Source organism: Dysidea avara, chromosome 5 (genome assembly GCF_963678975.1).
Source record: "Dysidea avara chromosome 5, odDysAvar1.4, whole genome shotgun sequence".
NCBI classification, from domain to species: domain Eukaryota; kingdom Metazoa; phylum Porifera; class Demospongiae; order Dictyoceratida; family Dysideidae; genus Dysidea; species Dysidea avara.
This window is the reverse complement of record NC_089276.1, coordinates 31,400,251-31,424,369: the sequence shown is the minus strand read 5'-3', so window position 1 is coordinate 31,424,369 and position 24,119 is coordinate 31,400,251. Positions and strand designations below refer to the sequence as shown.

General features: G+C 37.0%; 4 protein-coding genes and 1 long non-coding RNA gene across 9 annotated transcripts in view; 1 reads left to right on the top strand and 4 right to left on the bottom strand.

The window, feature by feature from the left end:
- The first annotated feature begins 4,622 nt into the window (after window positions 1–4,622).
- Window positions 4,623–7,676, top strand: LOC136256401 (uncharacterized). 2 transcript variants are annotated; one of them, XR_010701504.1, is made up of 3 exons: window positions 4,623–5,024; window positions 6,854–6,962; window positions 7,425–7,676. It is a non-coding gene; the product is annotated as an uncharacterized lncRNA (long non-coding RNA). The 2 variants fall into 2 exon arrangements; XR_010701503.1 differs by having other exon boundaries at window positions 4,623–5,322.
- On the bottom strand, window positions 7,577–10,846 carry LOC136256399 (uncharacterized). Its single transcript, XM_066049353.1, has 7 exons — window positions 10,661–10,846; window positions 10,413–10,615; window positions 10,111–10,366; window positions 8,982–9,113; window positions 8,872–8,925; window positions 8,330–8,479; window positions 7,577–8,114 (listed from the first exon to the last, which is right to left on the bottom strand). Exons 1-7 carry the CDS (start codon window positions 10,824–10,826, stop codon window positions 7,735–7,737), a joined length of 1,341 nt encoding a protein of 446 aa, XP_065905425.1. The 5' UTR covers window positions 10,827–10,846; the 3' UTR covers window positions 7,577–7,734.
- Window positions 10,847–10,889: 43 nt separating this feature from the next.
- Window positions 10,890–11,447, bottom strand: LOC136255190 (zinc finger SWIM domain-containing protein 3-like). The gene has a single exon (XM_066047911.1). The coding sequence runs from the start codon at window positions 11,445–11,447 to the stop codon at window positions 10,890–10,892; it is 558 nt and encodes a 185-aa protein (XP_065903983.1).
- Window positions 11,448–11,768: 321 nt separating this feature from the next.
- LOC136256400 (uncharacterized) lies at window positions 11,769–17,070 on the bottom strand. Of its 2 annotated transcripts, XM_066049354.1 has the most exons (3): window positions 16,715–17,070; window positions 12,404–12,512; window positions 11,769–11,938 (listed from the first exon to the last, which is right to left on the bottom strand). In XM_066049354.1, exons 1-3 carry the CDS (start codon window positions 16,969–16,971, stop codon window positions 11,771–11,773), a joined length of 534 nt encoding a protein of 177 aa, XP_065905426.1. In that variant the 5' UTR covers window positions 16,972–17,070; the 3' UTR covers window positions 11,769–11,770. The 2 variants fall into 2 exon arrangements, 1 of the variants encoding a protein (XP_065905426.1); XR_010701502.1 differs by lacking the exon at window positions 11,769–11,938 and having other exon boundaries at window positions 12,088–12,512; window positions 16,417–17,070.
- Window positions 17,071–19,872: 2,802 nt separating this feature from the next.
- The window catches only part of LOC136256163 (uncharacterized), a 66,277-nt gene continuing 62,030 nt past the window's right edge, over window positions 19,873–24,119 (bottom strand). For 2 of the 3 annotated variants that reach the window (XM_066049104.1, XM_066049106.1), the window contains one exon: window positions 19,873–20,140. In XM_066049104.1, coding sequence (XP_065905176.1) covers window positions 20,013–20,140 — 128 coding nt within the window. In that variant the 3' untranslated portion in view covers window positions 19,873–20,012. The remainder of the gene's footprint in view (window positions 20,141–24,119) is intronic. The other variant, XM_066049105.1, reaches the window with a different exon arrangement.

The following is a 24,119-nucleotide window of genomic DNA, read 5'->3' as shown; positions in this document are numbered from 1 at the left end:
ACTTGGCTTGCTAGCTGGTTGGCTGGGCTGTCTGTTTGTGAAACAGCATGGTATGTTTTAATGTTTGCTTGTATTGCACATTTTGCCTTCACCTGGCTTGCTAGATTCTGGCTGGCTTGGCTGTCTTATGTACTTTGTCTGGCTCACCTGGCTTGTATACTCTAACAGTACAGTATCTCCTACAAGTTGTTCATGCTGTAGTATGTACACATCACTGTGCCACTGCCACACCACTGATGAACTTCATTTAACTAATGATGACTTCTATTTATTTATTTATTTTATTTATATTTGATACTGTGCTGTAGCTATATTGGCTACATGGCTAAATAATATCCATCTTTGGTGTTATTGCTGCATACAATACTACAATAATGTATAGCTCTCTCCTGTATGTTTTGTATGCATGTATAGTGTGTACACATCACTTGCCAACACCAATGATGCACTGGCAGCTTACAGTGTAGCTACTTGTGGCCTCTAGTTACGATACCACTATTATGTTATATCTGTCACTATTGTACCATATTGAGTTGATTGGGATCACAATTATTTTGATTGTCCCTTCACCACCTAGAGTCATGCATAGGCTCACCAGGGGGCTGTCGCATTGGTGTATGTACTTGGTTTGTGAAGTGTAATTAGTATTAGTTATAGCGCAAACTCTCAATTACCATAGTAACTTGTCATATCACTTAAAAGTTTATATTGCTGGAGCACTGTACAAACACTCTAATTTCAAGCGCATGCATAAATGTGACAGTTAGTTACAAGCACATTAATACTGGCGCTCATTTCTTAATTATTGGCACCTTACGTTATCAGCATTCCATTACTATTAATGTCACTCTTATTCCGCATAATACAGTGGAACCTCAGTTATCTGAACCCCTTGGGACCAGCAGGGGTGGTCCATAAGTCTGAAAAGTCCGTATCTCTGAAACTGTGTATAATAATAGTATAATGAACATTAAAATATTTTTTTTAGTATTATCAAACACCCTAATAGAACAGTCACTTCTCTAATAGAGCAGCCATTTCTGTAGTTCGATTAACCAAGAATCCGGATAAATGCCCATGGGGTCCGGATAACTGAGGTTCCACTGTAATGGATTACACATTAACATGTATAATTATAAGTCACTGGTTATCAAGAGCAGACATGTCCATAGTGTTGTATCTTGTACCTCAAAGAGACAGTGGAAGGACTCAATATATAACATAAAAAGAAAAACTGATCTGCCAGACAATTCTCTGTCATCATCATCTTTAGTAGACTGGACCATTGCTTATATGGCATGTGCATACTGATAGTGCACTAGAAAACCACTGCATTATTCACAAATATTATTGTTTGCCAGTTTAGCCTCTTCAGTATGTGATAAAGAGGGCTTGCATGGCCCACTGTGAACAACCTGGTGTATGAATTTAATCTTTCAGTGCCTGTCTAAGAACCTAATCGATTTTACTGCTTGTCCTCTTTTGCCTGGCCTTATAATGGCATCAATGCATGACAGGCCTTTCCACTGCTCTCACTTCTTTGGTGCAATAAATAATGATAAAACTTGAATGGAGTTAATTAAGCGTGATTGCATTTTCTTCCCCCCCTTGTCTAGTCATGTTTTTACCCCATGGCATCTCTAAACATTCACCAGTGACTGCTACAGGCCTATATCAACAAATTAAACTAACATGAAAAGTTCACAAAGCAGTTTTTACCTTGATTTCACCTTTTGTAGACACAATAAATTATCAAAGCTCACTTTATGCCAATGATTAAAAATTACTATATATTTTACTGGTAATTGGGTACTGCTGATAGTTGAAAGTTTACGCTAATAAATACTACCTATCTAATGTACTTTTACGGCTCAGCCTGCCAATAAGCATGCAATATTATAATGCTATGAAGATTATTGCAACAAATGAGGGAGAACAAAGAATAAATCATCTGTATCAAAGCAGTGAATGATGCTAATGTTCCACACTTACGATCAGTAGCACTGTATACTAGGGATAGAGGTTTACACTGTCTCACAACAAATAATGACCTGAAACCAGCCTCACAATCCCTTTATGGCAGTATTGGTTAGGTCCAAAATTCTTTAAATACTTTTTAAGTTGCTAAAAGATTAAAAAGAATGTTCTATTGACTAATTATGCCTGCCTGCCCGCCTGCCTGCCTGATGACTTCAGACAAGCGCAACTTCATAACAGCTACATGTAAGGGTATAGGCTCAATTTTTTCACTGTTAGATGTTGTTTCAGCCCAACAGGTGTCTTTTTGCATTATTACTTTTGTCCTTTGAAAGGAGATGTCCTTAGTTCAGGAATATATAAAGTACTACTATTGTTAATTTGGAACCTAGACAGATGTCTTTTATAAGAGATTGTCCACAATTTAGGGGTGCCCTTTAAGAGGGATTCCGCTATTATTATACAGATACTCCAGCTCAGCTACTATTATAATGTAGGTTTATTCTGCTTCTGGTTACAGGCTGATTTATTAAGGTGATGTTCTGAATCGAGAAGACATGTAAGGCCACTCTAAATAAATTCTCTGTTTCCCTTCCACCGCCCGCATCTGGTTACCGTCAGCTCTAAATATTCGTATTCTTTCATTATTTTTCGGTTATTCTTGCATACTGACAGGCTCAGTAGAGGCCATCTTGAAACAATGTCAGCTCACGTGTTATCAACTCAGCACAAACTTCACGTTTGTGTTATATTTGCAACTTCAAAAGCTTAAGCGTGCTTTTATGCAGCTTTTATAGTTGTGCCAGGCAAAGAATATCTGACCCTAGAGTGGACAACAAAAAAGTTTTGGTCTTTCATTAAAAATTGTCGTAAAGATACTACTGGAATCACAACCCTGACAGTTGAAGGGAACACAATCACAGATGATACAGATAAGGCTAATGCTCTTAATGATCAATTCAAGTCTGTGTTTACAATAGAAGATACTTCAGTAACACCAGAAGTACCAGGCCCACCTTTTCTAGATATGGACTGTATTGAAGTTAATGTTGAAGGTGTGACACAATTACTGTCTAACTTGGATGCTCAAAAGGCTGGTGGCCCTGACAATATTCCAACCAGATTTTTGAAAGAATTCTCTTCAGAACTAGCACCTTGTCTTACAATATTATTCCAAGGATCCTTAGAACAAGGAATTATCCCTGATGATTGGAGGAAAGCTTTTGTGGTACCTGTTTTTAAGAGAGAGGATCGCTGTTTACCAGCAAATTATAGACCAATTTCTCTTACCAGTGTTGTGTGCAAAACCCTAGAACATATAATATCTTCAAATATCTACTCTCATTTAAATAAACACAATGTTCTTGCTGACCAACAACATGGCTTTAGATCCAGAAGATCTTGTGAAACCCAGTTAATTGAAACAATTGATGACTTTGCCACTACTCTCAACCTATCAGGACAAATTGATGCAATTTTCTTAGATATGTCCAAAGCCTTTGATACCGTACCTATAAACAGACTCTGCAGCAAACTTAGTCACTATAGTATTTGTGGAAATATATTAAGATGGATTAAAAGCTTCCTGACGAACAGATCCCAACAAGTTGTTGTGAATGGTGAATATAACCAACTGTGTAAAGTAACTTCAGGAGTGCCACAGGGGTCAGTGTTGGGACCACTCTTGTTTCTATGTTACATTAATGATATTGCACACAATATTTCATCAAAAATTCGGTTGTATGCAGATGATACAGAAGTATTCATTCTGAACAAGATGTGGTAGCCCTTCAGAATGATTTGGATACTTTATCACAATGGGCTGATGTTTGGCAGATGTCATTTAATCCTTCAAAGACTGAATTTTTGAGAATTACCAATAAAATGAATTATGTTCAATCATCCTATTACCTATCTAATACCTTAATACCATCAGTAAGTCATACAAAGTATTTCGGTGTCATTATCGACAAAAATCTTAAATGGACACAACATGTTAACATGATCACTGCAAAAGCAAACTCAGTAAGAAGTCTTTTACAACGGAATCTAGCAAAGTGTCCTGCAACAGTTAAATGCTACTGTTATAATACATTTGTTCGCCCCATTCTAGAATATGCCTGCACAGTGTGGTCCCCATACCATGAACATAACATCTATAAATTAGAAATGGTACAGAGAAGAGTAGCAAGGTTTGTAATGAATAACTATAATAGAACAGCTAGTGTGACAGAAATGTTGAACAGTTTACAATGGCACACATTGGAGAAGCGAAGAAATAATTTGAGAGCCTCACTAATGTATAAAATAATTAATGACACGGTAGATATTAATGTGCACCAACAGTTTAGATCAAGAAACACCACAACTAGAGGTCACCATCAAAGATTTCTGCAGTTGCCAACAAGGGTAGATGCTTATATGAACTCCTTCTTTCCTTTTACAATAAAATTATGGAACCAACTAGATGATCAAATTATCCAAGCTCCATCTCTTGATTTATTTAACAATTATTATTAATATAAATTTGTAAATAAGTAGCTAACTACATATACGAATATACTCATAATTGAGTTTGTACATTAACAAATATATATATATATATATATAATGGCTTGAAAAGCTCAGAATCTTATGATTAACGCAGTGGCTATTCGTCCGGCAGCCGGACACCACCTTTCTGCGCTATTCTTCCGGCACTTCCTGTTTGCACACGTGAGGGCTCACGTTGCGTTCAGGTTGAGGCGCACTATTAAAACAGAAGAGTCTTGGTTGGTTCTTGGACGAACTATGGCCGTATCCTTCGAAGTTGGTGACACCTTCTCGTCCTATAAAGATTTGAAGAATCGTGTTGAAGAGTTTGAAAAAATTAATTTCGTTCAGCTTGCCCACAGGGATTCCGGGACATTGGCAGCTGCAGCTAAGAGGGCGCCTAAGGTAGTGGAGAAAGCAAATAAAGAGCTTGTGTATTACAGCATCGTGTTAACTTGTGTGCTTGGGGGAAAGAAGCACAAATGTGAAGGATCCGGTGTTAGACCAACACAAAAGTGAGTCCATGATCAGTGTCTGTAGTGTCAGTTATACAGAGCTCTCAACTGGTGGAAATCATTTTGAGTGAGAACATAAGTGAAAATGAGTGAGATTGGTATTAAAATGAGTGAGATTATGTAGAGGGCAGGAGACTCACCTGCATTGTGTGAATCACACTCCTAAATGCAAAGGATTTTGCCTCTAGAGGGTCTGGGGTATGTGAAAAGTTTGCAACTCAAGACATTCTTAGGTGCAATTTTGATCGATAGTTCATGATTTTTGGACAAAAGATCAAACAGATTTTAACCACATACAGTAAGGGATTATATTGCATAATGTATATATACAGTAGCTACGTATTATATAATTCACTGTTTGCTGCTGTGTGCCCTGTTATATTCTGATGTTACTTTCTTCGAGGATTTAAGCCACACCACTTCTGCAGGACTACATTTATGACAAGGCTTTGTTTTGATTATAACAGATAATGACCTTAATGCAAACAGTAACTATACAGCATGGAAATGACTTAGTATATAATAATTGCATGTTTAAAAATAATGTGAAGTCAATTAATTAGCTAGCTATAAGGTGTGTGCAATGAGTTCAATAATGGCTTCTGTTTACATGGCTTCTGTTGATCGTTGGTGGCTGAGCAACCCTAACATATGTGAATATAACCATAACAACCCTATGATATACCTGTCCTTACGAGTGATCACATGATGCTAAGAAACGGCTGCTTTAGTTCGAGATTCATGCTTTGAGTCAGAGAAATTAATTCGTGAGTTTAGAGGTGTTGTGAGTGAGAGTGAGATTTTGTTTCAATGCGTGAGAGTTGAGAGCTCTGGTTATACTCTGACTGAGTTTTTGTGTCTTGTGCATTGGCCAGAGGGTACATGACCAAATTTAATTGTGAAAATAGCCAATGGCTGACGGGTTGCTGTATTTGGTGGATCAACGGATCACGTGATGAACATATTATTCTACTACTCATTGGATTATTGTGTAATACTCTTGATATAGTAATTATTTTACTAATAATGACAAATGCTGCACCTTCATCGCTAAAAAGTCCACGCACCATTTCAGATTTATGGATTTAGCTAGCTACGTAATCACAGATTAGCTAGCTACGTAATCACAGATTAGATCCACTACCTAGCTTTAAACACAAGTGTTTTTTTATCATTATTTTTAGTCAATAGGATGAGACTAGGTACAGCCAGTCCATACCACAGCTGTAATCCTACAATCATTCTATAATTTACCTTCTTTAGGCTTTATTCTCATGGAAGGAGAGTGTGCCGTGGCCCAGACCGCTGAAGTGAGTCAATTCACCAGCTTTCCTGTTAAGAATATTTGCTTCTATAAAGATTGTCAACAGTGCTAGCTTGCCAAGTTAACTTACTCAGGCTGTATCAGGAGTCAGTAAAATCCAGACTCCTCAAACACATGCCTATCCATGGAAAATGATGTAGCTACTTGTGCAGCACCAGATAGTGGACTATATAGACTATGTACTGTATACATAAGTTTAATATGACCGCCATAGCTAGCTAAATCCGTAAATCTGAAACGGTGAGTACAGCTGAGAAGTTAAAATGAAGTGAGCAGTGTTTTGTCATTATACTAGTAAACTAATTATTATACCAAGGGTATTACAACACTGACATTACTTACACATCTCCAATGAGCAGTGGAATATGTTCATCATATGAACCGTCTACCCGTGATCTGTCGACCAATGATTCGCCCAATACAGCAACCCATGGCCGACTGCAATTTCTAATAGTTTATATACCATGTATACTATTTTATGTTTCTGCTTTGCTGTATTTTGCAGGACAATCAAGCAAGGCTGCCCAGCTTCAGTGAAACTTTGCTTGACAGAAGATTGCCAGCAGCTCACAGTGTCTCATGTCAATATGAATCACAATCATAATGTCAATAAGGTTGTAACTGATGTTGATTGTGTTGGTTGTGTATGACAGCACTAATGCATAAACTACTGTATAGAGAGAAACTTTGGCAGGGATAAACTTTAGTTAAATTGCATTTGGCAAAATAAAAACTTTGGCAAATTCAAGCTCATGCAATGTTTAGCTATAAAGAAGCTAATCTGAGACGCTATGAGTAAATGGCGGATTTGGCTAAATTGCCAAATTTGTCGAAAGTTCCCTCTATACGGTATTGGAGTTGTTGATACTATATACTTTTGTAACCTTTGGTTTGCCTGCACATTATTTTGTATAGTAAATTGAATTACAAACATATTGTTAAAACTGGCCTTGAAAGCCTATGAAATAGTGTGCTGTGTATTCTAAACCACTTTGCATGGTAAATACGAGTTTGCTATGGATAATTACAGCTATTAAATTAAACAATTATAATGAAATTCCATATTTTGCTAATAGGAGATGTACAGCCATTTACCGAGGTAAAGAAAGTTAAACAGTGCAGAAAAGGATGAAGTGAAATTGCTTTTGGAGATGAACGTGAATGAGAGACTAATGCAACAGTACTTAAGCTTATAGGAGAAAAGATACAAGCACTTAATTTAAGCACTTCTCAGCAGGATTGTTATATGCAAAATTGTAGTTTTGTTGTGTAATACACTTGTATGGATTAATTGCTAAAAAATGTAAAACAACTAATAATGTGCACAGACTAAAAGAGTCAATGTGTTGGATGGAGTATGCAGTACTGCTATGGGGTCAACTAACACTAAGTAGGAATGTTGCTATAACATGAACGACAAAACCACACTGCACACTTTGGCTTCTGCTTTAAATTCACACACTTGAAATGATACCATACTAGGCAACTATCACATTGTATGGAGTCGTCTTCATCATCATTAATAGGGCGAGTACAGCTGCCACAGTAATAAGCAGGATTCTTCTTTATTGCTTCCACCACATTATGTACGGCCATCCATCCATCCTGAGTAAAGTATTTCTTGCATGAATCCAAATGGACTTGGTCATCTAAACAAGATGCTGTAATGCGTTCCGGTAGAATTTCAACACCATCTTCCTGAATTAAGCCCTTTCGTGCAAGGACAATCTCTGCATCACTAGGTTCCACAAACCATTGTAGAATTACTAGAATCCAGTACAACAATAATGTATAATATAATAATTTATGTGACCTGATTTTGGAAAACCTACATTTTGTACACCGTGTTAAAACATAGACAAACAGTATTTTATAAGGCCTCTATACTAATCCATGGGCATTGACATGCCTACAGAAGTCCATATATGTGTATGTGCCAAAACAGTAGGTGTTACAAAATCAGGTCACATTAGTTGCTCACCTCTTTCTCTGTCAAGTGGCAACTTCTTTAAAAATGGCACAGGCGTGTCCAATCTTTTCTTCTTTCTAGGTAACCCAATTACAGTTTTCTCTGCCCCTTTTGGCCTGCCTCTCTTCTTTAGTTTAGGTGGCAGTGTTACATCTTGAAATTCTAGCAAACAAATTGTGTGATTTAAATACCCAACAGGTTTGCAGTTGAATTGAATGCTTGGTCTACCTGAATACTAAATAAATAGTGCATCTTATTGTAATTCACGTTTGATAATTGAAAATTAGTGCACAATTGTTGTGCACTGTCATAATCATCATACCGTAATAGGGTAAACATTTCTCATATTAAAAATTTACTAGATTTACATTATAGTTTTTCAATGATGTGTCTGACATTAAGACATTTTTGTTGGGTGTGGTCAGATAAGATGTATATGACGCACTTTTTGGGTGTACTACTGAAGAAAGGCACATACTTAAATTAGTGCACACCCTGGTCAAAACATATGGTCAAGAATTCACTATATACGTACAAGTGCAATAGTGCTATACCTTTACGATTGGCGTCCAGTAGCACAGGTGTGCTGCTATCATTATTGTCAGTTGCTAATCAAATTCACAAATGGAATATAGCAACTGTGCTACAGTATGTGCCCGCTTACCATCATCATTGTCCTCTTCCTCATCCTCATCACGACTCTGATAAACCTCACCACCATCTATAGTTACTTCACTACTGATAGGTGGTACTAAGTGTCCTTCACAAGTGTCCACTGTATTGCTGATTTGAACAGCTATTATCCAGTTATTAATGGCACACAGTATGTCAGAAATGTTGAAAACAAAAATTAGTTAATTTTTTGGGGAAGAACATAGGTGGCTGGAACCTAGCTAGCTAGGGCATATTCAGAAATTCTTATGTTTTCTAAACATTGCTCCCATAAGTTTCTGGCATTTATGATCAGATTTACAAAAAGGTACCTTTTTCATACTCAAATTCTACCCATTTCTGAACTTCGAAGCTTCATAATAGGGCTGGGAGATAATTTAGATAAACAGATAATCTAGATACCTATTGTAAATTAGATAAAGATTTTCATTATCGAGATGATAGTAAATCTCTGCAATCTAGTGTATATCAACCACAGTCAGACGAAAAACTTTTGGAAAGGTATCAAATTAAATGAGCAACAGGTAAAACTTCTGACTTGACGAGGACTTTACGTCAACAAATATGTAAAACTGTGCTTACAAAAGTACATTATTATATCAATATTCGAGATAAAATGGTTGTCAGTTATCGAGGTCGAGATGTAGCCCTACTTCATAACTTTTTTTTATTTTCCATGAGTGCAGCTAAAGTGTTTAGCTGAATTTTGAAACTAAGAGCAAGTTAATCAGTATAAGGAATCAAGTGTTACATCATTTTGTTTGCTGGCATGTACAATGTGTGGAAAAGGAACCTTTCACAAATTCAATCACAATTTATAGTTATACACATGTATGCATAATGCAAAACTTCAGGAGGCAAAAATACTTTCCTTCAACCTTACATACAGTAATTTTATATAAAACATGCAATAACAATAATTTTATAATGCAACCGTATTAACCTCTATGCTATCAAAATAGATGAAGCACTTACTCAACAGCTATTAATTCTTAGGGTAGTAACTTTTCTTAGGACAAAAAGTGCACTAAGTTTGAATGAGACAAATGCTAACTTCATCTACAAACATTAATGGGTAAGCAAGCCACAGAAGTTTTTTGCTACACAATATGGTTACTTACACGGATTATTCTCATTGCGAAGTTGCTGAATATTCTCATCATCTTCATCAAAAACTATCACATTTCCACCATGAGCCCAGGCATCATGAACCTGCTTCAGTGTATCCATTCTCTTCATGGATTCATCCATTCCTACTTCTGATGCAAGAGAGGGTAATTTGTCAACAATTGCTTTGGCTTTCTGAAATTTCTGATGCTGGGTAAGTGTGCTACGACTAGTCCCCTGAACAGTATCACCAGAACTTCTATAGCTAACCTGCAGGTGCATTAAATGATCAAGGTATAGTACATGGTGTACATACCTCATACGAGCAATCTTGAACTGTTGAACTTTTGTTTTTGAAAATCTCCTTCAAGTAAGACAGCTTCCATCTATTGGCAACACCAACTTCAGAATACAGAGGTGACTTCTGCATATCACGCACCGCAAATATGTGACGACAAGGCAGTTTCAGAGTGTTAGCAAATGCACATTGGCAAGAGCTAGAAGTCACTGATAAAGTACCTATGAAAAGCAAACTAACAATAATTGATGAAGCAATATTAATACCTTCACTGGAAGAAACTGTATAGAAATCACTTTGCTGAGTTAAAATTTTGACTTTTTTCCGCAATGTTTGTTGTTTCAAAATAAATTGGTAAGCATACGGTGTAACTAAGTTCACAAATTCATCTTGATCACACTCAAAGACAACTGGCTTCTTCACCAATGCCATAACTGTGCCATGGTCTCGTTCATTCCGTAACACAGATAGCACTGAAAAAAACTGGTCAAAAAATCATGAGAGGCTAGCAAATTTTGAGCAGACACTCTTTACTTTGCTGTTGATTGATTCCAACCTGTTGTTGGTTCTTTCACCAAAGGTAACACAAGCTGACTTGAAACATTCTACCCACTCATGCTTGATAACATGCCAGTTAGCATTATAGTAGTTGACAACAGATTTAGGAGCAGTTTCTAGCAAAGTGGCATAATGCTTTTCATACTCTTCTTCTGAACGAGAATAAGCCAGCTTTGTTATGATCTCTAAAGAGTAATCCCTTTCTCCAGGCCTTATCCCAAGTTTATCAACTGTCACTTCCCTCCGAAATGACCTTAAAGCATGAAACAAGCATATCTGTAATTGTACTCCTGGAAATTGCTCCTCAAACACACCTCTCTCTGTAAAATCTTTGTCTGTAACTACAACACCCACTTTGCACCATGATGGGTTAACAGATTTGAAAGCCTTTACCATGTTGGTGATGGCTTCCTTGGTTTCAAGTGATGTAAGGAACAGTGAAACTATTTCGCTTTGTCCATTGCTGTCAATCACTAACATTAAGTACAGTGGCATCCGAAGTTCATTAAGTTTATAAGTAGCATAAAAAAAATGACTTCTGGGAAACAATTGAAATTGTATTTCATCATGGCATGTTGGAAAATCAGCCCTGTAAATACTTTCTTTTCATCAACAAATACGTACATCCACAGCTGACCCTAAATTTAGGATAAATTGTTACACAATTATATAAACACATCTTTACATGCACAATAAATTACAGCACACATCTATGATTTAATTACACTGTAAAACTAAAACAGCAAAAATAAATATACCTTCAAGCTTCCTTAAACGGCTAACTAAACTATCCAAATCATTCCTGGAACTACTTGAATTCAGTTCTCTTTGTACATTTGAAATGTCTTTAGAGTGACAACTTTTCCAGAGCTGCTTAAGTGCTGTTGCAATAATTTCTTGTTCGCTTTCATCCCCAAAAACACTTTTGCTTCATCTTTTTCGGTACTGTTTAACTGCCTTTGCCTTGGTAAATGGCTGTACATCTCCTATTAGTAAAAAATGGATTACCATTATAATTATTCCATTAATAGCTATAATTATCCATAGCAAACTCGTATTTACCATGCAAAGTGGTTTAGAATACACAGCACACTATTTCATAGGCTTTCAAAGCCAGTTTTAAAAATATGTTTGTAATTCAATTTACTATACAAAATAAATAATGTGCAGGCAAACCAAAGGTTACAAAAGTATATAGTATCAACAACTCCAATACCGTATAGAGGGAACTTTCGACAAATTTGGCAATTTAGCCAAATCCGCCATTTACTCATAGCGTCTCAGATTAGCTTCTTTATAGCTAAACATTGCATGAGCTTGAATTTGCCAAAGTTTTTATTTTTCCAAATGCAATTTAACTAAAGTTAACCCCTGCCAAAGTTTCTCTCTATACAGTAGTTTATGCATTAGTGCTGTCATACACAACCAACACAATCAACATCAGTTACAACCTTATTGACATCATGATTGTGATTCATATTGACATGAGACACTGTGAGCTGCTGGCAATCTTCTGTCAAGCAAAGTTTCACTGAAGCTGGGCAGCCTTGCTTGATTGTCCTGCAAAATACAGCAAAGCAGAAACATAAAATAGTATACATGGTATATAAACTACTAGAAATTGCAGTCGGCCATGGGTTGCTGTAGTGGGCGAATCATTGGTCGACAGATCACGGGTAGACAGTTCATATGATGAACATATTCCACTGCTCATTGGAGATCATCTGATGTGTAAGTAATGTCAGTGTTGTAATACCCTTGGTATAATAATTAGTTTACTAGTATAATGACAAAACACTGCTCACTTCATTTTAACTTCTCAACTGTACTCACCGTTTCAGATTTACGGATTTAGCTAGCTATGGCGGTCATATTAAACTTATGTATACAGTACATAGTCTCTATAGTCCACTATCTGGTGCTGCACAAGTAGCTACATCATTTTCCATGGATAGGCATGTGTTTGAGGAGTCTGGATTTTACTGACTCCTGATACAGCCTGAGTAAGGGGTCATTCCATGTCAAATCAACAAGGAATTTAGGGTCACCTCTCGGATTTTGATGAAACTTGGTGTGTTTGTAGTACCTGTGGTGCTTATCACTCATGCAAATTTTTAGCTCCATACATTCTATAGTTTCTGATTTATGACCACAAATATTTTGAATATTTCATGAAAATTTGGTCCATCTCTGGTTACAAAATCAACTGCAACTTTGTACTGTGTAAATATTTTTAAACACAGTTTTCACTGATGGAAGACTGTTGATTGACCTTTCCAGTGATCCCTAAATTATGGGATATCTACTTAATTATGGTTCAACAGTACTTCATTGAAAACTTTAATCCTTTATATTTTGAATAATGCTGCTTGAAATTTTTCAAATTCTTTTGTGAATAATGATTGGGTCATAGTCTATGTTTGATAAAATTTTTATGGTGGGACCACAATGGGCTCAAGAGATATAATGAATTATGTTGTGGTATGCGGTGGAATTTGCAGGCTATTATTGCTGTATTGGAGTGTACACCTCCAATAACCACTCACAACAAGGCCATGCCAAGTTTGTCTTACAGAGTGAAGGTGTCTAGGTACATTGAAACCTGTATTAATGACCACCTGTATTGAAAGACCATCTATAAGCTGCAGCTAATTTATACTTTAATTGGATCTTAATGAATAGCCCCAAAGCATCAATCTTTTCTAGCAAATCCAAAAATGGTCCTTATTAGACAGGTTGACTATAAATGAGATCATCATGTGTCCATAAACACATTAATGTTGTACCATCTCTTCAGTTATACCTTATTTATTAAGTAAAATCTTGCCGTAGTGCACTTACATACATATCCCCACTCTACACTATTTAAGTTACGTACATGGCTGCATAGGTACAACAAACCTCCTCAAAAAGGATATCTGGGTACCTTGATAGCCTCATGATCTCACTTTATAATTGTATGTACATTTTGGACCCAAGACAAGTCTGTGGTTTCTCAAAAATGAACACTTTATCAATGGTCCAGGGAATAGAAGAGTTACACTGTATATAGTAGATGCATTACTTGTACCAAGAGTTTTTATATTATTAACACTTGCTTGCACCTCAATGCGTGATTTATAGTACTGTAATTACTAAAATTAATGGTTTTTCAAAGTATTTTGTGTTCACGTTTTTGAAGATCAGTACAGGTAAATGTTAAATATGTGGCCAACATGTTTACTTCCTACATGAGTATGTGTATGAATTTATGACTTGATCTTCAAAGTGGTCGTGATTGTAAAGTAATGTAGTAATTAATTTCACACATTGAGGTACAATCAATGCATGTACGTATATGGTAAAACCCCTCCATTGTTAGGACCATAATAAAGTGCTCATATTACAGAAGCTACAGAGGTATCTTGGTCCAAATGTATATGCACCGCTAGAGTGGGAGTACAGTGTATAAACAGGTGTCCTGGTTATCAAGGTATCCAGGTATCCCTTCTGAGGAGTCCTGTTGTATGTATCTATGCAGCCACGTACGGAACTTAAATATGGCTAAATCCACTACAGTTAATAAAGAAGGTACTTGTGAAGAGATGGTACAACATTTACATGATGTTTAGGGACACATGGTGGTCAGATCTATAATTTATAGTCAACCTGTCTAATAAGGACCATTTTTGGATTTGCTAGAAAGGGTTGATGCTTTTGTGCTATACATTAAAGAAGTATAATTTAACTGCAGCATATAGGTGGCCTTTCAATACAGGTGGTCACTAATACAGGTTGCAATGTACCTAGACACCTTCACTCTGTAAGACAAACTTGGCATAGCCTTGTTGTGAGTGGTTATTGGAGGTGTACACTCCAATACAGCAATAATAGCCTGCAAATTCCACCGCATACCACATCATAATTCATTATATCTCTTGAGCCCATTGTGGTCCCACCACAAAACTTTTATCAAACATAGACTATGACCCAATCATTATTCACAAAAGAATTTGAAAAATTTCAAGCAACATTTTTCAAAATATAAAGGATTACAATTTTCAATGAAGTACTTTTGAACCATAATTAAGTAGATATCCCATAATTTAGGGATCACTGGAAAGGTCAATCAACAGTCTTCCATCAGTGAAAATTGTGTTTAAAAATATTTACACAGAACAAAGTTGCATTCAATTTTATAACTAGAGATGAACCAAATATTCATGAAATATTCAAAATATTTGTGGTCACAAATCAGAAACTATAGAATGTATGGAGCTATAAATTTGCATCAGTGATAAGCACCACAGGTACTACAAACACGTCAAGTTTCGTCAAAATCCGAGAGGTGATCCTAAATTCCTTGTTGATTTGACATGGAATGACCCTAAGTTAACTTGGCAAGCTAGCACTGTTGACAATCTTTATAGAAGCAAATATTCTTAACAGGAAAGCTGGTGAATTGACTCACTTCAGCGGTCTGGGCCATGGCACACTCTCCTTCCATGAGAATACAGCCTAAAGAAGGTAAATTATAGAATGATTGTAGGATTACAGCTGTGGTATGGGCTGGCTGTACCTAGTCTCATCCTCTTGACTAAAAATAATGATAAAAAAACACTTGTGTTTAAAGCTAGGTAGTGGATCTAATCTGTGATTACGTAGCTAGCTAATCTGTGATTACGTAGCTAGCTAAATCCATAAATCTGAAACGGTGCGTGGACTTTTTAGCGATGAAGGTGCAGCATTTGTCATTATTAGTAAAATAATTACTATATCAAGAGTATTACACAATAATCCAATGAGTAGTAGAATAATATGTTCATCACGTGATCCGTTGATCCACCAAATACAGCAACCCGTCAGCCATTGGCTATTTTCACAATTAAATTTGGTCATGTACCCTCCCTCTGGCCAATGCACAAGACACAAAAACTCGGTCAGAGTATAACCAGAGCTCTCAACTCTCACGCACTGAAACAAAATCTCACTCTCACTCACAACACCTCTAAACTCACAAATTAATTTCTATGACTCAAAGCATGAATCTCGAACTAAAGCAGCCGTTTCTTAGCATCACGTGATCACTCGTAAGGACAGGTATATCATAGGGTTGTTATGGTTATATTCACACATGTTAGGGTTGCTCAGCCACCAACGATCAACAGAAGCCATGTAAACAGAAGCCATTATTGAACTCATTGCACACCTTATAGCTAGCTAATTAACTGACTTCACATTATTTTTAAACATGCAATTATTATATACTAAGTCATTTCCATGCTGTATAGTTACTGTTTGCATTAAGGTCATTATCTGTTATAATCAAAACAAAGCCTTGTCATAAATGTAGTCCTGCAGAAGTGGTGTGGCTTAAATCCTCGAAGAAAGTAACATCAGAATATAACAGGGCACACAGCAGCAAACAGTGAATTATATAATACGTAGCTACTGTATATATACATTATGCAATATAATCCCTTACTGTATGTGGTTAAAATCTGTTTGATCTTTTGTCCAAAAATCATGAACTATCGATCAAAATTGCACCTAAGAATGTCTTGAGTTGCAAACTTTTCACATACCCCAGACCCTCTAGAGGCAAAATCCTTTGCATTTAGGAGTGTGATTCACACAATGCAGGTGAGTCTCCTGCCCTCTACATAATCTCACTCATTTTAATACCAATCTCACTCATTTTCACTTATGTTCTCACTCAAAATGATTTCCACCAGTTGAGAGCTCTGTATAACTGACACTACAGACACTGATCATGGACTCACTTTTGTGTTGGTCTAACACCGGATCCTTCACATTTGTGCTTCTTTCCCCCAAGCACACAAGTTAACACGATGCTGTAATACACAAGCTCTTTATTTGCTTTCTCCACTACCTTAGGCGCCCTCTTAGCTGCAGCTGCCAATGTCCCGGAATCCCTGTGGGCAAGCTGAACGAAATTAATTTTTTCAAACTCTTCAACACGATTCTTCAAATCTTTATAGGACGAGAAGGTGTCACCAACTTCGAAGGATACGGCCATAGTTCGTCCAAGAACCAACCAAGACTCTTCTGTTTTAATAGTGCGCCTCAACCTGAACGCAACGTGAGCCCTCACGTGTGCAAACAGGAAGTGCCGGACGAATAGCGCAGACAGGTGGTGTCCGGCTGCCGGACGAATAACCACTGCGTATTTCGCACGTATTTTATACGAAACGGGCGTAACCCATTCGGAAATCCGGAATATCTTACACAAGTTTTGATATGACTCACCCCAAAACTTACCTTCATACAACTAGTGTGTTTGATACTCGAGTTATGGGTGACACTGTCGGACGAATAGTACCGGACGAACAGGACCACGCGATCCGAACCGGACGAATAGCCTAGTGAAATTGGCGTCCGGAACCGGACAAATAGCCACTACGTTTTTATTAGCTAATCTCGATTGCATAATTGTTACACATTGTTGGTTTTTTCGTTGTATCTTCCTGGTTTTTAGCTCGATTTCTTTCAAACTACAAAAGATTTGAGGTTCAATAGTTAACCTATTCACCCACCGATTTTCAGCTTCTTCCCATACGCGGTTTACCCTGTAGGCGTGACAACATATTGGTGTTATTGTTCGTGAATAATCGCTCATAACTCTTTGCCTGTTTATCGTATTCCAGCCAAAGTTGGTACAGAGATGTGCCTTTATACCCCCCTTCTGTGTGCCAAATTTCAAGGCGATAGGATATGGCGTTCACGTTTTATAGCAGGTTTTGTAAGTGTGCGAAAAGAGGAAGAAAATAAGAAGAAAAACGAAGAATCTAAGCCAACTTTTGAAGTCGCATATCTCGGGAACGCTTGAAGCGATTTCGCTCAAATTTGGAATGTGGAGTGCTGAAGTTAGAGGGAGTGTCCACAGCAAAAATCGTCCTGTTTCATCAAGGCAGCACAGAGCTACGGAGGTGCGAAAATTGCGTTTTCTTTCTTCTTGTCAATATACTAACGGGTGTTACGCGCCGGCTTCTTGGGCCGCACGACACACTACCGTGTGTCTTGATATGTATATAATTTGTATAATTACTATATAATAAAATCAAAAATAATTGAAGTATTAAAAATCTTCTGTAAGTTCTTTTCTTCTTCCTGTGGTAAATAAAAACACATGGGTTAAAAAAGCCCCAAAGCCAGCCATAGGCCGGCTTTGCAGTATACAAATACAAAAAGAAGTGATATCTAATCAAAAACATCCAAGCTGTAAAAAAAGGTGCAGCCCTCAAAAAGGCCATGGTGAAAAAAGATGTGAAATCCAAAGTGGCGGCCAAGAAATGGCTGTGATGGTAGGTTAATGGTAAAAATTTTAATAACGACAATTCAGGTGAATTAAGTGGTACAAAATTCATCTGAATTGTCGTTATTAAAATTTTTACCATTAATCTACCATCACAGCCATTTCTTGGCCGCCACCTTGGATTTCACATCTTTTTTCACCATGGCCTTTTTGGGGGCCGCACCTTTTTTTACAGCTTGGCTGTTTTTGATTAGATATAAATATCACTATTTCCCCCACGTATGTCTTAGTTGTTTAAGGCTTGTTTCTACATTGGCTCTGTATGACATGTCAAGTTGTGTTTTTGCTTGTCTACATTGTTAATAATCTTTCACCTTAAATAATGAACGTATGTAGGTATGTATAAGCATTTCAGGTTTAAAAAAAGATAATAAAAAGAAAAATGATAGATATGATGCACGTTGAAAGTTGCTGCATTAGTGGAAGAAACTGCTGGAGTCATTATGTGCCAAGCCTTTACATGGAAAGTCTTACTCTTTAGTATAATCATCTACCATTAATCAGTGTGAACACTATGATGTTTGCTACACAGTGAAGGTGAATGTACTGTTTTTTTCCTGGGGTCTAAAAAGCAAAGATACCACAGACTCCAGTACAGTCTAATATGTAATAGTTATATATACCATGCATGCCATGAGTGATTTGCTGATATATACTATATATACAGTGGCGGATCCAGGGGGGGGCACAGGGGGCACGTGCCCCCCCCCCCCCCTCCCTTAAAAAATGTATATAAGATCGAGATACTCTAATAGAGCAGTCAATCACCAATCACTCTAATAAAGCAGTCACAGTGTTCATGGGGAAGTGTAGCTTACTTAGGAAGCTATAAATAGGATTTTATTTTACATAACATACGTAATATAATATATTTGGTAAAGGATAACTAGCTATTATTGTGACCTTTTTTTTTTTTTTTTTTTGCTCTTCAACTTTTTTTCAGCAAGGTGCCCCCCCTCTTTCCAGACTTTGGATCCGCCCCTGATATATATAAGCTCAAGCAAGAGGGCTGCAGGTCTGAAGGCACAAGCACATATATAAGGTGACTCCATGATAGTATCACTTGGTAGTGTGCTCACCTAATGGGTAACATGACTACATGTACAAAATGGTGCTCTCAAAGATTCAGACAGGTGTCAGCTCATCAAACGTTTATTCTCACTCAGTTTTTCCTGCCACTATTAAAATATGGAACAACCTCCCAGCTACCGCAATTGAAGCAAGCAATATAGATGACTTTAAGAAAAGGATTGTAGACTATTTTTGTATTAGCCCAGCTATAGAATAAAATGTTGTATGCTTTGTGCTTATGTATGTTTTCTTGTGTGCATCTGTGCTTTATACTACTCCCTAATGGAGGTCTGCACAGTATCGATAATAAATAAGACAAACCTGTGTGCACATTCATCCCTATTAGTTTTATACGAAGATACCCACAAACATCAATCATGGGATTAAAGTGTGACTCTATCAATGGATATCCATTGAGTTTGAAAAAGATGTATGACAATTGTGACACAATTTCAAGTGTTAAGCTGTAAAGCATTTGACATGCTCCATTGAAGTCTTAAAGCAGTATCAACGTGTTGACACATTTGACTTTTCAGCAATGTCTATTACGCATATTAAAATAATTTTTATACACAATAATATTTTCTGCAATATGTGCAAGATTATTTAAATAATGTCAAGTACTAGTAGTGCAATGCATGCATGTGCAATAATTTAACCTATTACTATGTATGTCAGCTTAGTGCACAGTCAAACTTGGAAGTTTCATTTCTTCTGGGTGGGCGAGATTCCCCACGATCTTGGGTTGCTGCAGCTGTAGGATTTCTGTGAGCTTCAGAGAATTGCTCACTCCTAGGTGATTCTACCATAGAAGAAACACACTAGATAGTAAGATTATGGTTAATTTTGTACTTGTATTGCATTCATAGGTTCATAATAACACTCTATGGATTCTAGCTGCAGCATCTGTCTGTCTGATATAAGTGGAATCCATAGTCAGCAAATACAGGCTAATAAATCAGCTAATTACCTGGAAGTAGTGATAGACAAACATTTTACTTGGAAGAAATATGCATTTGTAGCAAAGCCATTAAAAAAACCTTTCTACAACAAAATCTTTTTCAGGTGTGCAGCAAATCCAATTGGTATACATCCCAGCGGCGGATTTAGGATTTACAAAGGGGGAGGGGGGGCTAACCAAAGGTACTGATCTCTCATGTGAAAGTGTGCGAAACACTGACAACTCCCAGCATACAAAACATGCTGGAATTGACCCCCCCCCCTCCCCCCCCCCCCAGGAAATTTGGAAAATAGGTGTAAAATACTACAATTTGGAGATAGCTACAAATGCTTATAATATGTCGATATAAATATTTTATATAAAACACGGCTTGCCACCAAGCTCATAGCAAGGCTAAGGCATCTGTGAGTCAAGCTACAGTGCTATTACAAAACCCATGATGCCTCTCCATGTCAATGGTTGGGAGGCACATCATTATCAAAATAAGCAGAAATTATCAAATGGATATCATTATACAGTGAAAAAGATTAACTAGTACTTTTACAGTAGACTGTTCACATTGGTAACTGACCACTGACCCACATGCGCATATAAAGTGTCTGGGCATGAGGAAGTAGTACAACCACAATACCAGTCATGAGTATTTGTATTGGCTCTCATCTAAGTGATTATGTTTACAAGAAAGAGTACACTCTAATCATTACACACTCAGACTGCTTCTCTCAACCACAGCATCAAACAATTTCATACATGTTGTCAAGAAGGAAATGAGAAGTACATCACAGCCAAATTGAAACCAGTAAGAATTCTGTTCTGTTGAAGATAGCAGTGCAAATCAGGGTGAACTGGCATTGAAGATAAATGTATTCTCTAAGGTTAGCATGTGATTGCAACAAAGCAGTTAAGAACCAAGCTACTGAAGGAACTGCATGCTGAATATGTTGGAAGAAATAATTGATATGTAGTCATGTTTTTAGGCCTTGTCTAGGTGATGATTTTGAAATACTTCATCACAGTGTGAAGGTGCAAACTACAGTGGAACCTCAGTGATCTGAACACCTTGGGACCACCTGCAGTTCAGCTAACTGAAAAGTCCCTTTGAAACTCTGTGCAAAATTACTTTAAAAACAATAATTTATTAAGCACATCTTTTGTAGTGTAATAGAACAGTCACTATTGTAATAGAACAATCAGTTTCGGTGTCTGGTTGACAGTAATTGATAGTTGGGGACACGTGAATCATCTTTTGTGGTGAATGGCAGAGGCACTTCTCCTCATTTGTAGCGTAGTGTAATGGGCTGAACATAGTGAAAGTGAAGCGTAATGGCCACTTTACTTTTGAGTCAGTGAATAATGTTTGGCGTGCACATTTAGTCAAAACATTACCTTGGTTTCTTTTGATGTGGTATGTCTGGGTTCAATGTTACCACAAAAGTAAGCCAAGAAGTATAAGGAAAAGTTAAGAATTTTAAGTTCAATAAGGGATCATAGAATTAAATAGTAGGGGGTCACCTACACCTGCAGATATACTAGTAGACATTTAATTCCTAATTCGGCCATGATAGGTAGCTAGGGATTAAATGTCCACTAGTATATCTGCAGGTGTAGGCGACCTCCCTTGTTTCCATACCTTTTATTCTATGATCCCTAACCAGACTTAAAATTCAAAATTCTTTAATTTTTCCTCATACTTGTTTGTAACCTACCACTTGAGCCTTGAATCACAGGTTTTCTAAGAGTTTTAACATTTGATAATGGGCCTCAATTCACAGCTGATCTCATCTTAAAGCAAATGTCACTTACTAGGTTCTTGCTAACATTGTTTGTATCAATTGTGACTCAAGGCTCAAGTCTCACCAACCAGAAGCAAGGACAAGAGAATTTCATGTGGATGGTTCTTTAGTATGAGATATACAGTCCAAATATCTAATAAATTCAGGAAGATTGGACACAGAGAATATTGAAAACTGAAATTGAAAACTGAAACTAGAAATAGTGATAACTTATATATATTTCAAATTTTACAAATATTTACCTCTTTTACAAAGACCACTTCTATAATAAGACCCCTTCATTATTGTAGGCATGTCAAGTAGGTCTTCATACCTCATGACCACATAAATAAAAACTTCATAATTAGTCCTCATTATTTATTACTTCAATAAACCGATGTGTAGCACATTGCAGAAGCGCCTACAGGATATGAATACTTATCTAGATCATGAAGTATGCCATAATATCTTTTTTGGACCGTCTTATTCATGAGGCTAGATAGCTAATTATAAGGTTATTACATAATGCACATAGCTTCACATGACTTTCATTAGTAGGGGGAAAGGGTCTCGGTAGACATATTGTTTTGAGTCATTCCTCATAATAATATGAGGCCATTTCATGATACAGATTTTGGCCCCAAAAAGCTTGATATGTGACCATATTTTTGGCGGGTGACATCATGAATGGATGGCCACACCAATGCACTACACATTTACACCACAGCCATGCCAATGATTTGCTCTTTCAGTGGATTTCTAGAAATGTTTGCCATCCATTGGCACCTTGAAATATCACTGGCCAGCTGGAACAAGACATGGACATCTTAATTTGGACAGTTGCCCAGATGTTTCTGCATGTATTTCATTCACTTTGAGTGGGGTATGGGGAGTGGGTTATAGTGGGTTATGGATTGAGTTCTAAATTAAGGCTGAAGGCTCCATATGGCATTTTCTGGTACATATATATACCACAGTATCTTGGATGTTCTAAGGCGCTATATATTCAGAACTTAACTTCTAAATATTATCAAGGAAACATGGTTTGTTCATGGCTTTAGAGTGTAATTGCAAAGCTTTGACTAGTTTAATGCTTTGCAATTACACTGAACACTGAGCCTCATTCTATGACAAATGACCACTAAAACAATCATTTGGATGATGCATGGATGTGTATTTATACTCATCATGTGTCAGCTATTGAGCAGACCATGGAACAACAGAACAACAAGTAAGACTACTACATCTATATAATGAAATTGATTAGTAAAGCCCTAAGTACTGTACTTAATCTAGCAACTTACTTCTCTCAATAGCCAAGCTACGTGTTTTGAAAGCTTAGTGTAGGTAAAAAACAACAACACAATGTCACAATAATAGGTTTTGTAATGAAGCATAATAACATATGAGTATCATTCTGAGAGTTATTCACACTATATATTGATACCACAATTGATCATCAGATACTAGCGTACAATTAAACAAATGGGGTGAGTATGTGTTAATACCCTTAGCCATAGGCGATTCTAAGGGGGGGCCAGGGGGGGGCCAAGGCCCCCCCTGTTAAAAAATAACTTTTTAAAAATCTTGGGGAAAAGTTGCTGTATAGGTTGGCATTGCTATTTTTAGCATTTTTCATGTTTTTAGAACAAATTTTAGGCTGTTTTTAAGCCTTTAAATTGCAAAAATCCTGCAGCTTTTGGGGGTTGCACCCCCAGACCCCCCTGAAAATTCTACTTTATACTATAGCCAAACAACAATAGTTATGTTGTTCCCTACTGGGCCCCCCCTGTAGGTCAGGTCTAGAATCGCCACTGCCCTTAGCCCTTGGGTCTGTATATACCAGCAAATCTTTTGCAGCCATGATATACTATTTCATATGGAGGTACAAAGCATTTATACATCATGAATTTATATTTGTCTTATTACTTCTCCCTGCCTCTAGAACAAATGCATCAATTCACAGATAAATGAATGAATTTTGCTCTATGACTTGGTTCTACTGTATGTATGTAGTTGAAGTGAAGGGCAACTGTAAACATATTTCA

Bases quoted from the DNA above. Each gene is read 5' to 3' on its own strand.
- LOC136256400 (XM_066049354.1), bottom strand. From the start codon at position 16,971: ATGGCCGTATCCTTCGAAGTTGGTGACACCTTCTCGTCCTATAAAGAT. The intron at 12,513-16,714 runs GTGAGTCCATGA...TGTATTTTGCAG, and splicing joins GGTGTTAGACCAACACAAAA to GACAATCAAGCAAGGCTGCC. The intron at 11,939-12,403 runs GTTGTAACTGAT...TTTTACTAATAG, and splicing joins ACAATCATGATGTCAATAAG to GAGATGTACAGCCATTTACC.
- LOC136256399 (XM_066049353.1), bottom strand. From the start codon at position 10,826: ATGGCATTGGTGAAGAAGCCAGTTGTCTTTGAGTGTGATCAAGATGAA. The intron at 10,367-10,412 runs GTATGTACACCA...ATGCACCTGCAG, and splicing joins TTCAAGATTGCTCGTATGAG to GTTAGCTATAGAAGTTCTGG. The intron at 8,115-8,329 runs GTGAGCAACTAA...ACTGGATTCTAG, and splicing joins GCCACTTGACAGAGAAAGAG to TAATTCTACAATGGTTTGTG.
- LOC136255190 (XM_066047911.1), bottom strand. From the start codon at position 11,447: ATGCCACTGTACTTAATGTTAGTGATTGACAGCAATGGACAAAGCGAA.